Raw genomic sequence first — 16,235 nt, forward strand, 5'->3', positions numbered from 1 at the left:
CTGGTGACTTTTTTTTTTAGCTATTAGTGTATGAATTACACATGAATTCGTCGTCATTCCATATTTAAATATTTACTGTTTCACTGCACTTAATTTTCAAGTCCAGACGCGTCTCCCTTCAATTTTGTGTTAATGTTAGTACTTGTATTTTAAATATAAAAAGCAAACGTGTAATACAAGATTTCACTTTATGTCTAAGATGATTAAACTTAATTTTAAAAGGGCAGTTACATGACACAAGCAGAACAGTTAGCAATCTTGAAATCTACCTTTGCTGCTTTCTCCACTTTGAGTGACCGAACCTTATCCCCCTGAGCAGTCACTCTTTCGTACAGTTCTAATGGCGTTGAGGTAACTGGTCCACCATTTACAGAGTCTGCCATGTTATTCTCTGCAGCTGTGTGAATCTTTCTCCTCCCAGAACTGAAGTGCTTTCTCCAAGATGATAGTACACAAAAAACTGTGTGAAAGTGAGGACTGAAAAGGAAAAGAAAAAAAGTGAGTGTACAAGAAAAACTAAAAAGGAGACAATCTTTTGGGAAGATGAATACAGCTATGAACCAAACAAACAAAACAGAGAAGCTATTCACCCTAGTGTTGAAAGCTATATACAGAATGTCATCATGCTTTCCCAACTGATCTTACACCACACAAAAGCTCACCATCTGTTTTAAGTCAAACTAAACATGACCAGACTTCACTATCAAGTTTCAACTCCATCTAACTCCTATGAGCTGACCTATGTGCTTCCAGCAGTCACAGAATAACCACCTTGTTATTGTATGCACTTCAGACAGCCCTCCCCTTAGGAATTAAATGCCTTAACTGTTGAGACTTCTTATCCCCTTATTACCAAACATTCCACTTGCCATCACATTTCATACAACTTCCACCCAAAGCGACCCCATATTATAAATACATAAATTCTCCAAAATGTTCTGTTTGTATTATGTTATGTGTATTTGTAAAGTACTGCTATCACCCACAAGGGTATCCTGGGGCTGAGCAGGTATGTGTCCCTATCCCTACCTATGGTATGTTGGTTAACTGAAAAGCCAGGTCTTCAGCTTCTTGTGGAATTCAAGAAGAGGAAAGGAGGCTCTGATGTGTAGTGGGAGGTCGTTCCACACTGTAGGAGCGATGTAAGAAAAAGCCTGTCCGCCTGATCTGGTTATGCAAAGGATGTGTGCGAGTAGGAGTCTGGTGAAGTGGAAGTGTCAGGGTGGTTAGTAGAAGGAGTTGCAACTGTACAAGTTGGTTGGGCCCGAGTTGTGTAATGCCTGGAATGTATGTGTGAGGAGTTTGAATTGAGCACACTTGTGTATCAGGAGCTAGTTTAGTTCCCTGAGGTGTGGTGTGATGAGAGTTCTGTGTGGGAGGTCGAGGATGAGTTTGCTGGTTTGTAGTTTTCTACTAAGTAGCTTTATGATCCCGACACACACAGAGTTTCTATAACCCAACTTACTGGTGACTAGGGCGTGACTGACAATTTTTCTAGTGTTGCTTGGGGGCAATTTGAAGGTCTTCTTCGGGTTGTGGAAGCAGGATGCAGTAATGCTGGTGACTTGTGTGGTCATGTCGAGCTTGCGGTTGATGATTATTACGAGATTTCTGGCATCAGTCCGAGTTCAGTCCGCCACCAGTTGGAGTCCCACGTTGAGGTGTTCTTGTCAAAGGTCACTACTTCTGTCTTCTTGGTGTTGAGATGGAGACAGCTGTATTTCATCCAGTTAGTGACTTCAGCCATGCAGGTGGTGATCTTGTTTCTTGTGTTGAGTGTCTTGTCCAAGAGGGAGCGTATGAGGTGTGTGTTATCTGTGTAGGAGAGGATTTTGGTATTGTGTTTGTGGAGGATGTTGGTCAGTAGGATCATGCAAGCACTGAAGAGGATGGGGCTGAGTGATGAACCTTCAGGAACTCTGCAGATAAGTTTGTGGGCTTCCGAGGTGTAACATGCCAGGCTCACAGCTTGTGTTCTATCCATTAAGTAGCAGAATCAGCAGAGAGTGGGATATTAGATGCCAATCTTGTGCATGCGCCTCACGAGAATGGGGTGTGAAATCATGTAAAATGCTTCAGAGAGGTCCAGGAGAATGAGGGCTGCCTCTGTCAAGTATCATGGGGATTTTGTCTGTGGTGATGAGGAGTGCTGTTTCTGTACTGTAGTTGGGCCTGACTCCGGACTACGTGGTGTTGAGGAACTGGTGGTTGCTGAGATGGTCAGTGTGGCATTGGTTGATTCGCTTCTCTAAGACCTCTGTCCGTATGGTAGGAGGGAGAAGTGTGTGTAGTTGGAAAGCTTGGCTGGGTCAATGGTTGGCTACCTGAGCAAGGACACAACTGTGGCATGTTTCCAGCTGTCCGGGAATGAACCTCAGTTGATGGAGGCATTGAAGATGGATGTTAGTGCATTCACTGATTGGTAGGAGTCCTTTGATGAAGGCTCAGTGGAGGCAAGGATCAGATTGAGCCTCTGAGTGGATGGTCTTTATGTTAGCAGCGACTGTGGTGAAAGCAGACCACGAGGTCAGGGTTTGTTCATCAGCGGTGATAGGAAGCTGAGTCCGACAATGACATGGTCTGGTTGAGGGTCAAAACTATAATACATGGAGGTGATTACAGAAGAATTCTGAGAACTGGTTACAAAGGTCTTGTGTGGGGGTGATGTTACTAGAGGTGGCAGAAGGTACAGTGAAATCTTTGATAATGTGAAGATTTCCTTGCTGCTTTTAGTGCTGGCATCCATGTGATCTGCAAGAGCTGTGTGCTGCTCATTCCGTATTTGCTGGTAGTAGCATCTTACAGCTGATTTGAAGATGTCTTTATCTGTGGTGTCTTAACTGCGGTGTCTTCATTTCTGCTCCAGTTGCTTGCAGTGGGGTTTTGTCAGCCTGAGTTCCTCTGTGTACCAGCTGGCGTGTGGTTGGGCTCTTGCCATTGGGTTAAGCTTGAGAGGAGTCATTGTGTCAGCGCATGTGGTGTTACAGCTGTTGAGATTTTTGATGGAATTCCAGCAAGTTGCTGGTGTGCTCGGGCTAGTGCTCAGAGAGGGGACAGAAGCCCAACCCTCTTTGGAAATGCGTTTCAAGCTTCTGCAGGTGGTTCTGGTGGTGGTAGGTCTGTGATGGTGCAGGATGGTTATGCTAAACTTGACAAAAACATGATCTCTCCAGGTCATAGGTGCTGGCTGGTTGACTGTTATATTGCTGATTGAGGAGGAAATCAGGTCCACTAGGTGTCCGGTGGTGTAGGTGGGTTTGGTAACATGCTAGGTGAAGCTAAGGTTTCTAAGGTTTTCTAGAAGGGCTGTAGAATTTGGGTCAGTGTGGTCTTCTGGGTGAAAGTTAAGGTCTCTGAGGAGGACAAAGGTACTGGCGTTGATTATGAGGGGGCGCGATGAAGTCTGTGATGTCACTGAAGAAATTGGTTTGGGGTCTTGTTGGTCTGTATACAATGGTTTGGCCCGGGGAGAAACTGGCTGTGATATGTATCTTGAATGTGAGGTGTTGCATGTAGCTGATGGGGTTGTCTTCGGTGTAGGTGGTGCAGCTGATGGGATCATTGAATATAATGGCGACTCCATCTCCGGGTTAGTGCGGACAGTCTTGCCCAATGATCTTGTAGCCAAGAGGGATTTATTTGATTGTTACATGCACTTTGTGGTCTATGTCTCACTACACACTGATCATGCACTATTGATTTTGTCTATGTTTAACCACCCCATTAGAAAATGTTATGTGTAGCCTTAGTTGATATGGCCAGTAATTCTGTTTTAAGGGCTTTCTATGGTATCTCTGTCTGATGTGTGTGTGGCTGGTAGAATATAAGATGTCAGTGGTTAAGAGGGATCCACTGGGAGACAGCATGAACTATCATTAGAAGATTGGCTGAGTAGCTCCTAATTGGGTGTACATGAGGAAGACGTCATAGTAAATATGTGTACTTAAATATTCCATTGCTTAACTTTTGGAAATCTGCCTTTTCTTCACGATCACCCCAGATTTGTTGCATTTTTCTGGATGCTATTTTTGCTAAGCAAGAGTAAAGTGCCTATATTCCCCCTTGAAACATGGTTAAAGTGACTCATTTCTAATTGGTACATTGAACTTGCCATCAAGTCCTTAGTACATGGTGTAGAAAATGCACACAGGACCTAAAAGTTAAATACCACTGCAGCACCTATTGTGCTATCCACAACGGGGGCAGTGCAAAATAGTGACAGTCTCCCTACTCTGTGTATCCTGACTGTTGCAGTGTTAAATGAAGTGCAAACTGTTACAATGCCCCTTTTTGACAGGTAACAACCTCTCTTAAATATTAGTAGTCACCCCCATGTGGCCTTGTAGCTCACAAGATATGATGCATGTTATTTAAAAGTGTGACATATAGAAAAGTATTATTACTATGACCTTACAGTGACAAGGTCCAAAGCTATTTCACTGTGGCAGGCCTCTGTGTTTTATGTAGAAAACCAGACTGCAGATTAAAATACTAATACAACCAGGAACGGGACCAGCTAGAAACATTATTAAGAAGTATTAAACATAGTTTTTTAATTATCTAGTTCAGTGTTGAAATCGAACAAATACGAAGGAAAAGTAACATTTAGAAAGTTACCTTTTCGCTGCCAGGGGTTTCTAGCAGCTAATGTGTATTAACTCTAAAGCAACTCCCACCCTGTACTTATCCCAGGAACTGGTGTCAAAGCAGTGTGAAATGCCCCACAAAGGCAATCAATAGGCTGACCTAAACGGGCACATTTGACTACTCTGAACTCCACAGTATATGAGGACTGTGTCTGTGGACATCCTGTGACACCACAATGTCACATTGTGAATGAGAGATCTGTTGGACCACAAGTAACACTTGGGACACACTTAAAAGGGAGAAAAACAGGATGCCTAGACAAGTCTTGTGTATTTCCTGTCTAGTTACTGAACAGTTTATTGAAGATACAGACCCTAAATCAAACTGAATTTTAGTGTCAGATGTAGGACGGCACTCTGATTACTATAGCGCACACTCCGCGCCCACATTTAGTGTGGCGGAAAACTTCTCATCGTGAAAAAGCCCTGACACAAGGCATTTGGGCCTGTCTGCAGTAAGGCAAACAGGAACTTCTGAAAAAGTTGGGAGCGCTAGCTCGAGGAATTTTTACCCACCCTATTGGTTACAGAGTAGCTAGAAGTCACACCTACCTACCAGCTGGTGCCAGGCATAAATATGGTACCTCCAAGCACCCACTAAAGAACAGTTTATGGACCGGCAGAAGAACAGAAGAGGACTGGACCTGCTGTCTATGACCTGAGGGGTGCCTTGAAAAACTGGGCCTGTGCCTCATGCTCCCCCTTGCACCCAAGAAAACGAAGTGGACTCCAAGGGTCAGATGGCTGAACTCATGCCGACTACAGGGTTAAGAGACGTTCTTTTCCTTGGAGTACCCTGCTGTCCAGTAGCAACTGGATCTGGCCTGGATATTGCTGGTGGCCTTTGTTGGAGTGAGCCCTCACTCCTAAGTGCTGCCTCAAAGTCCTGGGAGCCTTTGAAGTGACCCATTAGTACTCACCCAGGGCCAGAGGGTCAGTAACAAGCACACTGTAATTCAAACACAGGAAGCTCTGATACTTCTCAAGGAGGATGGCTGCAATAGCCTAACCTCCCACAGAACCTTCTCCACTGAGGAAAGTCACAACATAGAGACAATATTGGTCATTTTAACAAGGAAAAATCACAAAATGATAACCACCATCTTCCCAGACTCCACTCCACTGGAGAAACCCACAACCTATAGATCTGTTTTGCACATTGAGACTTTCAACATCGTAATTATTTCTAGGAGTTTACAAATGTTGCATCATACAAAAATGTTGCATCATACACAACGTACAACTGCAATGCGTCGATGTAACTAAAGTAGCAAAGCAGTTTTCAAAGTGTTTTTCTTCACATCTGTTCAGAGTATATATAGATATGCTTGCCAACATTCTGTGAGGGAAAAGAGGTATGATTTTTGAATTTTCAAACCACTGACTAGCATAATGATGACACCACCAGATATTACATAACATGGCCTCGTGCCCAATCATGACATCATAGAAAATCACATTATGTGACATTGCACTCAAATCTAGGGAGGCAACTTGACCCAAATGACAACTTGAAAAGGAAAATCATTAACATAAAGCAATGTTGCAACCTTTATTTACGCTATGCAACCATCCTGCCCCTGGTGTAGAAAGTGCCCCATGGTTACCCTCACCCCCCACGCACTTTTTGCCTGGTATTGATGCTAACATGACTGTGTGTGTGCTGCTATCCTGCTAACTGGGCCCCAGCACCAGTGTTCTTTCACTAAACTGTACCATTGTTTCCACAATTGGCACACCCTTGGCACACAGCTAGGTCCCTTGTAAAAGGTACCAGTGCTACCAAGGGCTCTGTGGCCAGGGATTGTCCCTAAGGACTGCAGCATGTATTGTGCCACCATAAGGGACCCCCGCACCAAACACATGCACACTGCCAATGCAGATTGTGTGTTTTGGTGGGGAGAAAAAGGTAAAGTCGACATGGCACCCCTCCCAGGATGCCATGCCCACAAACCACTGCCTGTGGCATAGGTAAAGCCACCCTTCTATCAGGCCTTACAGCCCTAATGCAGGGTGCACTATACCACAGGTGAGGGCACAGCTGCATGAGCAATATGCCCCTACAGTGTCTAAGTCCATCCTTAGACATTATAAGTGCAGTGTGGCCATATTAAGAACATGGGCTGGGAGTTTGTCATTACGAACTCCACAGCTCCATGAGGGCTTCACTGAAGACTGAGAAGTTTGGTATCAAACTTTTCAGCACACTAAATCCACACTGATGCCAATGTTGGATTTATTGTAAATTGCACACAGAGGGCATCTTAGAGATGCCCCCTGTATTTTACCCAACCCTTTAGTGAAAGGCTGACCAGTCTATGCCAACCTGCAACTTACAGACAATTTCTGACCCCAGGGGGTGAGAGCCTTTGTGCTCTCTAGGGTCAGGAACAAAGCCTGATCTGGGTGGAGATGCTTCACGCCAGTCGAGTACTTACCTGCTAAATGTGTTAACACTTTTCCTCCCCTAGGACTGTATTGATTCCTATGAAAAAGTGCACTGTGTCTACTTTTAAAATTGAAAAGCGTTACTTACTTGTAAACTGCTTTATCTGCAAAACTAAAACAAAGTACATTTGATACACATGTCTGATACTTACATACAACAAGGACCTTTTGGTTCTAGTAATAAAGTAACAAAATATATTTTTGCTATATAAACACATTGGCCTGGAGTTAGCCATTGGGTGTGTGTCTCATTTCTTGACTGTGTACAGCAAATGCTTTGCACTACCCTCTGATAAGCCTAACTGCTCGACCACACTACCACAAAAGAGAGCATTAGTATTATCTACTTTAGCCTCTGGATAACCCCTGGACTCTGAACACACTATACCTCATTTTGGTATGTACTGTATATACAAAGCCAGCTTCCTACACCTGGAATTAGTGTAATTATTAAAATATAGATAGTCAAGAAGACGTACACTAAGTGCACGCTGGGTTTACACACACTGCAGTGTGTTTTACATTCCTGACGATTGCACTCGGCACAGAAACGGTTTGCACCCCACTTCAAAGTATTAGTTACTAAATGTCCAGAAGTGTACATCAACAGTGATCTGGCACTGAAATCAACAACCACTGGCAAAGCTAATAGATCTCAACTTGGGGACCTATTGACTTTCCAATACCTTTCCTGATGATGTACAGCAGTGGCATAAAAGGATTTCCTGCTAATGCTATGCAACAAGGCCAAAAGAGGAACAAGACTGTGCTGATGCTGTCACTAATGATATATACAACAGAATTGTCCTCCAAACTAATTCAGGAGACCATTCTGTTGTATGTATCATAATATACCCAGGTCCTTCGACTTATCAGGTTACCCCATTAGTTTGTAATACAGATGCTGTCACTAATGGCCACGTCATTTTGTAGGCATGCGTCACCATGCATGGGTGCGCTTACAAAATGATGTAGGTGCCATTTTTTTTTTTTAACATTCTAAGATAGAAAAATAAAAAATAAAATAAAAACAAAGGTGGAGGGAGGAGTGGAAAAGCAGCACACAAGGAAAGGACAACATGGAGGGATGGGCAGAATCATACACAAGAGAGAGAATAAGCACAAGGGATAGGGCAACTCTGAGCAGGCGGGTGGGTGGGTGGGGTGGTGGGTGGCGGGGGACGGAGGAGAAGAATATGTGCGAGGGAGGAATATGAAGTGCGGGGGAAGAAAAGCACATGGGAGACAGCTGGAAAACATATGCATTCTGATGGAGTACTTAGCTAAAAAGGAAAAAAAGTTCCCTATAGGTGACCAGTGAAAGCTTAGAAGCCATCCTGTCAGAGAGCTTCCAAAGAGGCTATGCTCCAGAGAAGGGACAAATACTAGATGGACAAGTGAAGTCAAGTAAAGCCAGAAATGGGCGAGTGCTGAAAGGCTTTATAGGGTTTCATAAGCCAGACAGTTTGTGGTGTATGGTAGGCTTAACTTAAAACGCAGGTGGGACAATCTCCTTACCAGCGTCCTCTGCAGGAGATTGCCTGTGTGCTCTCTTTCACTGTATTACTTTCTTGAAAGACAACAGTCTTCCAGCACATGAGTAAGCTGGCATCCTAGGCCTTCACCTAGCAGCACGAGCACAGATGCCACCTTCCTAGGCCAGAACAGGTCTATCCAACTTTTTCTGTAACAAAAACTACATGTGTTTAATGAAAATAATCCCGAGCTACTAATTTTATTAGTATTGTAATAATGATTAATCAAGGAAAAATTGTATTCAGGGCCACGATGAGCACGAATCTGATCAGTGATTTATTCAATGAATCAGGCAGCGTTGCCAGCCGTAACATAAAAAAGGCTTTGTCAAAGAGGAATGCCTCTACATGGATTGCCATAGCTGGAGTTTCCTTGGAACCAAGGTAATAATATTAGTAATAACTATACCCATCATTGCATAATTAATCAGTTAATTATGCATCTTCAAATATATTTTGGAAATGTGACTTTTTATCCACAAGTCACAATGAGTTCTTTAAATACACAGATTTTCGTCTCAAATACATGCTTTTTTATTTTTGGCATACGCATATTAATTCACCCAAGCAAAGCTTCTAACTTCGTATGCTAGGCTGCACACACAAGAGCTACTTATAGGGTGCTGTAGAGCTAGGAGTAGCACGCAAGCTACAAGTAGAAGCCTGAGCCAGACGCTCAAACGGGTTCATAAGGAAGGTCAGAAGGCAGTGGAATGTACAGTGCACACCTTCGCCTCATACTGACATGTCACACGGTTTAGCAGCAGCCACTGGGTACTAGGGTTTTTTCTGAGTCCCAGGCTACATCAATGAGGCTGCAATGGTGCTCTTTTTTTTAACTTCAGGTAGAGTACAATTACCTAGCAAACCACGCTCATTTCAATTACCTACTCCTTCATGGTCCTTTCAGAAACTGAGGCAAACCAACAACAAAGCGGTAGCCCTACCACCTAAAGCAGTAGGGCTGGTAAGTATGCAAATGAGCTTTCCCTCATGCAAGGTTGCTTTCTTTCCAGCATGTAAGGATGTTTTCTTCAAAACGGACACAGTGCCAAAGGCCAAACCGCTGGCAACATGCTGCTCTCAACGTAGCGCACTACGACTACTTCTCCTTTACCAAGTGTAGTCTAAGCCCCTTCCCTAGTTCCCTTGACACACATCCAGTAAATGCACACAACAACTACACTGCCAAAGCACATCACCTATACACCTTGCCACACCTACTCGAGCTTAGAAGCAAAACTCACACACACACACCCTAGGTCAGAGTTCTTCAAACTGAAGAGCAGGCCCCCTAGCGGTGCCTAAAGTGCTCCTGAATGGGTGAGGTGGGGCAGGTTCTGGCCAAAAGAAGCATTATGCTAAGAACAGGGCTTTGCTTTAAGTTGAAAAACATGAGTAGCAGTAAAGTGCTCTACAATGGGCCATCACTAACATGTTTTGTCATTTATATCCAAGCTTGGAGTATGTGTTAAAAGGGAAGGAACTAAAAATGCTCTTCAAAACTCCCCCTCTCACTTCTAATAATCACACTGTGGATACTTTGTAAGAAGGCCTGCCTGACCTAAATAGTTTGTTTAGCATCATGTATTTAATTGCGTTTTTAAAACAGTAACAGAACTTAACTGTAATGTATAAATAAGTGTAGACATATTTAAACATTGCCAATTTAATAGAATAATTGTGAAAAAATACGGAGGGGGGGCTCAGTGATTTTCTTTTCTGCAAGAGAGGGGGTGGCATGGCATTAAAAAGTTTGAAGACCACTGCCCTAGGTTGCCACATTCAAGAAAATCAAATATAGTATGAGGCAGTACACATCCTGTCAAACCACAAGCGCTAAGAGGAGTTATCCTTTGGAGATGGTCGATATACAAACAGCAGTAACAAACGTTTTAACACCTTTAAACTCACCCTAGTTAAGAGGCTGCCGCGCTCTTTGGAATAATCAACAACCTGATAACAATAACATGGTGAATTAAACACCTCCAGCACAGCTGTACCACTCGAGGCGGATTCATATCTATTAACTTCAAAATAAATAATCTTACCCAACAATCCGGCACCACTCTCGTTGAAATAATAAAATCAATCTATGGGTAGGGGGACTATAATCAGTGTTTGTCGATTAGTGATTATAGTGCCTGTTGTCAGGTGTATAGATACGTTTTATGTCCTGCTCTTTGCATGGCGGTACCGTGAGCAGTCCAACAATGCGAAACGCAGCCTATAACTCACCGTCAGCACATCTCGGACCCAGAACTGAAAGCACATTGCATCAGAATAGACCAGCAGCCAAACCGGCAATGTGTCACAGCTAATGCGCTCCGTCCGGAAACACCGCCTCCCTTCCGCTTCATCGCTGTCTCAGTCCCACGTGTATCAGACTATGCTGTTCGACTAAGGCGAGTGATGCCTTACTGATACCTTTGTCGCCAAGCATTGGCACTTGATTGGATCTTTCGCTTTACAAACAAAAAAACTTGCTCAGGTAGGTGTTCAGGGGCACCATTGCCTGTAATCCGTTTTCAAGCGCTCCATGGCTAAAAAAGCATGAGATAGCTGGAAGCACTGGTAGCCATCTTGGAAAGTTAAACCAACCATTATAAATAAACATCTATCTGAATTGTTTAATAATAACTTCTTGATGGCCCTCAATTGTTCTCAATCAATACATAAAGGAATTGATTTCAACATATTGCTTAGTGATAGATCTATAATATCGCAAGCAATGCAGCAAAATATCAAATACAGTCACGCTTTAGAGTAAAATGAATTCAGAGGTGGCTATCTTTCTCAACTACCACCCCTCCCCTCCTCCCCAGAGACCAGTCTCAGTATTTTTACCTAAATATGCCCTTTATTTGACTTGTTCAGTTTGGAATGTTTAGACGTATTATCGAACGATATTGAAAATATTTCCGTTCCAAAATATCTGCTACAGGAACTTTCAACCCATAGCTAGGTCCCAAGCAAAAGTGAGAGCATTTAGTCCTTTTTGTGTTTCGGCAGCCGATCCTGTCATTTCATTGGCTGTCATCGGAGTTGTAAACCTGAAGTAAGATTTCCGTTGTTGATGGTTTTGTGGGATCGTGCGTATATTCTTTCTGAATTTTAATTGCTGCTTCTGTTGTTGATATTTTTCTTTTCAAATCACAACCAGATACGATGTACAGCACTCGCAGCTATAAACGTAAAATCTTGCATTTTGGTTGTTTCACAAATTTGCTTCCATAGTCTATTCACTTAAAATCCTCAACTCTCACTGCTATGCAGGTACTGCGTAACTGTCTCTGCATTGTATGTTGTGTATGCTTAGTGGCTTTTTGTTGCGTATTGGATTATATATATATATATATCTCTGTTGCCAGTAGGTAGTTATAGTTAGGACCATGTTTCCATTGTGAAAGCGTTTTTTGACTTACCTATATCTTTAGAAACATTTGACGACTCTTCACGAAATTTTCCAAAAAAGAGGTGTGCCTGTGTTTCTTGTTGCACATGGGAAGTTTCGCGGTGAGCCGTCAAGCGGGGCTGAGAAAAAAATGGGGGGGGGGTCAAAAAATATGCGTTTCCCATGTTAATTCTTATACAAGTTTTGAGCACGACTACAGCCCAAACTGCAGGACGGAATTATACAAAATGTGGCCAAAAGGTAGCTTTCGGTACATAGATTGTGATTTTTGTTATTTGGTGTAAATCCCTTCAGCAATTTTTGAGAAATTAACGGAAATCCAAGTTTGTATATCTGTGGCCACAATGACTTCATGAATAGTAACAAGCTTGTGCAGAGATCTGCAGAGCTATTATTGGCTGCCAGCACTTCAGCCAGGAAGTGCTGGCAGCAATTTGGGGAGTTGGTTTAAGCCGAGTCCCACACAAAAGTGTGAAGAAAAAAAACGAAAAGAGACCTCGGTAGGGACACCCTGGCCCCCTAGAATTGGTGCTGGGGTCGCAGAGGGCCCCAGCCAAGGCTAAAAAAACACTCCCTACAAAAAGCCTTTTCCGCAAATTCTCGACAGCGTCGCAAACTCTCGGCAAAAATTGTTTTCAAGCCCGCGGGTCTGCCAGGTCCGGGCGCATGTTGGAATAAAGGATGGAGCGCACTTAGCCCCCCTGCTAGGGCATTTTTATGCCCGGGGACTGCCAACTCCTTGGGGCTAAATTCACATTGCATGTGGGGGGGTGTGGCCCCCCCGCAGGCCCTGGGACCGCCACCTCCCCGGGACTTAAATTACATAGAATGCAGGTGGGTCGCTTGACCCCCCCCACCCCCCCCCCCCCCCGGGGACTGCCACCTCCCCGCGGCTTTAATCATAATCAATGCAGGGCTCCCCGGGGACCTCCACCTCCCTGGGGCTGAATTTAAAGAAGGGAGGGGATCTGTCATAGACCTCAGGCCCCAGGGACAACCACCTCCCCGGGGCTACTGCACATTGGAGGGAGGCTGCGTGACCCCCCTCGAGGAGCCAATGATGGCCCTGGGGACTGCCAGCTCCTGCTATGTCCTGGGGTGCCCGCCCCCGGGACATAGCTGTATGCTTTTGCTTGGTGGGAGCTGACATCTTCTTGCTTGTTGGGAGCTGACAGCTCCTGTTTGAGAAAGAGGAATTTGCATCTGTTTCGCTACACGCAAATATGCGCGCAGGGAAACAGATGAAAATATTGCTCCCACAGGAGTCAGGAGTCGGCTTGGACTTCAGGGGCCTTCAGACTCCCACTGCGGTCCTGTAGCTTTAAAAAAATGAAGTTACTTCCGGCCTACTGGTAAAGCAATTGACTGTCAGTCAGTAGGTTGAAGGTTCAAGTCCTGGTATCTCATAGAGTGTGTCTGTTTATTTACTAGTGTTTTGAATGTAAACATTCTTAGTGATGCAATTTTTAAGTCTTTTTCACCAAAATAATCTTTGGATTGAATGTCAAAGTTATGTTTGGATACTGTATGAGCCATCAAAGGACTAGTGGTTAAGGTCTCTGACCCTCACACTGAAGGTTGAGTGTTCCAGTCTTAGTGTGTCTTTGGTCATTTGCCTAATTTAATTTCTTTTCAACTTCAAACGTTTAAGGTATATACTGAAAGACGATCTCATTCTTTTTACTTGACAATTACATTTTTCTTTTCAATTTTCCCTAAAACATATAATTGTAACTATATCCTTAAAGTTTAAAAAACTCTCTGGTTGGTTACAGGGAGTTGGCTGCAGGGCCTGGCCACATGACGTGGGTGGCGCAGGGTTGGGTGGTTATAGGGTTTGGCTGCAGGGCCTGGCCGCAGGCCATGTGGCCAACTGCTGCCACACACGGCCTTCGGCCGTGCACAGCACAGGGTTGGGTGGTTATAGGGGCTTGGCCTCAGGGACAGGGCGCAGGTCAGGCCCTGTAGTCAACCTGCGCTGCGCACAACCAAAGGCTGTGTGTAGCGGTGGTTGGATTAACGTAAAGTAATTAAAATTACTTTCCTTCAAAAAATCATAGAATATCACTGAAAAAAACAAAGGTTACAGGGAGGTTATAGTTAGGAAATAGAATTAAAAAAAACCTTAGAAATGCACCAAAAAAACAAAAGGTTACATGGACATTGTAGTTATATTCTGCTGAATTTACTCGCACAAAACCAGAGAAATTCGGCAGTTATAGTTAGACTTATTTCAAGTAACTTTAACTCCCTCCATAAGATGACTGATTATAACTCACTCCTTCGCAGTGCACTGCTAATTGTCCCACAAATTACAGCACTAATGACATCTTTGATAACATCATTGATAATGTCACTGTAACATCTGCAGTAAAATCAAAAACAAAAGTTACAGGGACATTATATTTAGGTTCAGAATTTACTTGCACAAAACCATAGAAATTCAGCAGTTATAGTTAGAGTTCTTTCAAGTAACTAAAACTCATGCCCTAAGGTAACTATAACTTGCACCCTCGCCATGCACAGTTGTCTCATCAAAAGTTTTATTGCAAATGTTGCAATGAGACTATGAAAGATGGCATAGAGCATGTCATGAATTATATAATATGTGGATTAATTAGCTGTGCAAGGCAAAAGCGCGAGTTATAGTTAACTTAGGGCATGAGTTTTAGTTACTTGAAAGAACTCTAACTGTAACTGCTGAATTTCTATGGTTTTGTATGAGTAAATTCAGTGCTAAGGGGTCAGTGTGTCCCTACCCTGGCCCCTATTCTTTTTCTTTTTTACTTTTTTTCTGCAACTCGAGCTGAGTCCCAAGATGGCTGCCAACGCTTCCTAGTTTGAAGTGTTGGCAGCCAATCAGAACTGTGCATTTCCCTGCACAAGCTCATCTTTGTTCTCAAATAGTTCGCGGCCAGGGATATTCAAATTAGAATTTCCATAAATTTCTCAAAAACTACTGAATGTATTTACACCAAATAAGCAGCAGCGTAATCTGCATACCGAAAGGTAGCTTTTTGCCAAATTTGGTGTAATTCCGTCCAGTGGTTCAGGCTGTAGATGTGTCTAAAGGTCCGATAGGAATAAACCCCCACTTCTTCTCGGCCCCCGCTTGATGGATTACTCCTGAATCTTTCCATACGCACCAAGAATCACCTCAATAAGTTTTTGGGAAAATTTTGTGAATATTCGTCAAACAGTGCCAAAGATATAGGCAAGTCAAAAAACGCTTTTTCTGTGGAAACATGGGCCTAACTATAACTACCTAGTGGCGACCACCACTAGGTTTTATTTATTTATATATATAAATATATATATATATACACATTTGTTTTTTGTTTTACTTAGCTTTAATACATTCTGAGTAGTAGGAGTGACTTTAACTTTAATGTGATATGATAGATTAAAAAAAAAAAACATCTTTTTATTGGTTTTCATACAAACTGCTGGTGGAAAGTGGCCACCCCACCGCAACAATACAGCTTTGAGACATGATTACAAAACAATACAGGTTTAAGGCATGATTACGTCACAGCATACATTTCCTCTCCCACATAACACCACTTTAGTCTCATTGACCCAGTAGTCAAGAACTGGCCAGTCCCCAAAAAAGTAAAACACAGCATTGTCACATTTCATACCGGGCGCCCCCTAGTTCCCTGGTCATCGCTCCCTATCAGGGCATATAATCTATAATTTGTCTCCAAGGCCCCTACACCTTGTAAACATTTTTGGGACATCCACATGCCTTATACACCATTTTTTCATAATGCATGTACCAGTCTGCATTGGCATTCCACTTTCTCTGTTTCAGTACCTTACTGCTCCCCTACAATATAATGATGTCCCATTTAGCTACCATCAAAGCTGTGTTTTGGGACCTTATTGCTCCCCCACAATTTAATGCTGTCCTAATTAGCTACCATCAAAGCTGTGTTACAGAAAAGTAAGGCATATCTATCTAAAGACTGGCTCTCCATGTGCCCAGGGTTATCAACTGGGGTGGAGAGGGGGGAGGCAGGTCAATCGTGCATACCCAGACCTACCTCAGAGAACTGCCTCTCCACCCCCACCCATACCCAGAAGCCTCCGATGCACAGGCATTCCCATACCATGTGACGTAGGGTGCCTTTCTGCTCAACCCTCATGGAACTATCTGAGTCTGTTCTCCCCATCCTGGAACTACTTCGA

At 43.4% G+C, this 16,235-nt stretch overlaps 2 protein-coding genes across 7 annotated transcripts in view; one reads left to right on the forward strand and one right to left on the reverse strand.

Moving 5' to 3' along the window:
* The window catches only part of WARS1 (tryptophanyl-tRNA synthetase 1), a 62,856-nt gene extending 51,620 nt beyond the window's left edge, over window positions 1-11,236 (reverse strand). The window contains exons 1-2 of one of the 2 annotated variants that reach the window (XM_069208334.1): window positions 10,868-11,236; window positions 270-477 (exon numbers count right to left, since the gene is read on the reverse strand). In XM_069208334.1, the coding sequence (XP_069064435.1) occupies window positions 270-383 (114 nt within the window). In that variant the 5' untranslated portion in view covers window positions 384-477; window positions 10,868-11,236. The other variant, XM_069208335.1, reaches the window with a different exon arrangement.
* WDR25 (WD repeat domain 25) overlaps window positions 10,989-16,235 on the forward strand; it is a 648,317-nt gene continuing 643,070 nt past the window's right edge. For 4 of the 5 annotated variants that reach the window (XM_069208330.1, XM_069208331.1, XM_069208329.1 and 1 more), the window contains exon 1: window positions 10,989-11,120. The gene's annotated coding sequence lies outside the window, so the exon portion shown is untranslated. Of the gene's footprint in view, window positions 11,121-11,653; window positions 11,688-16,235 lie in introns of those variants that run through there. The other variant, XM_069208332.1, reaches the window with a different exon arrangement.

Source organism: Pleurodeles waltl, chromosome 9 (genome assembly GCF_031143425.1).
Source record: "Pleurodeles waltl isolate 20211129_DDA chromosome 9, aPleWal1.hap1.20221129, whole genome shotgun sequence".
NCBI classification, from domain to species: Eukaryota; Metazoa; Chordata; class Amphibia; order Caudata; family Salamandridae; genus Pleurodeles; species Pleurodeles waltl.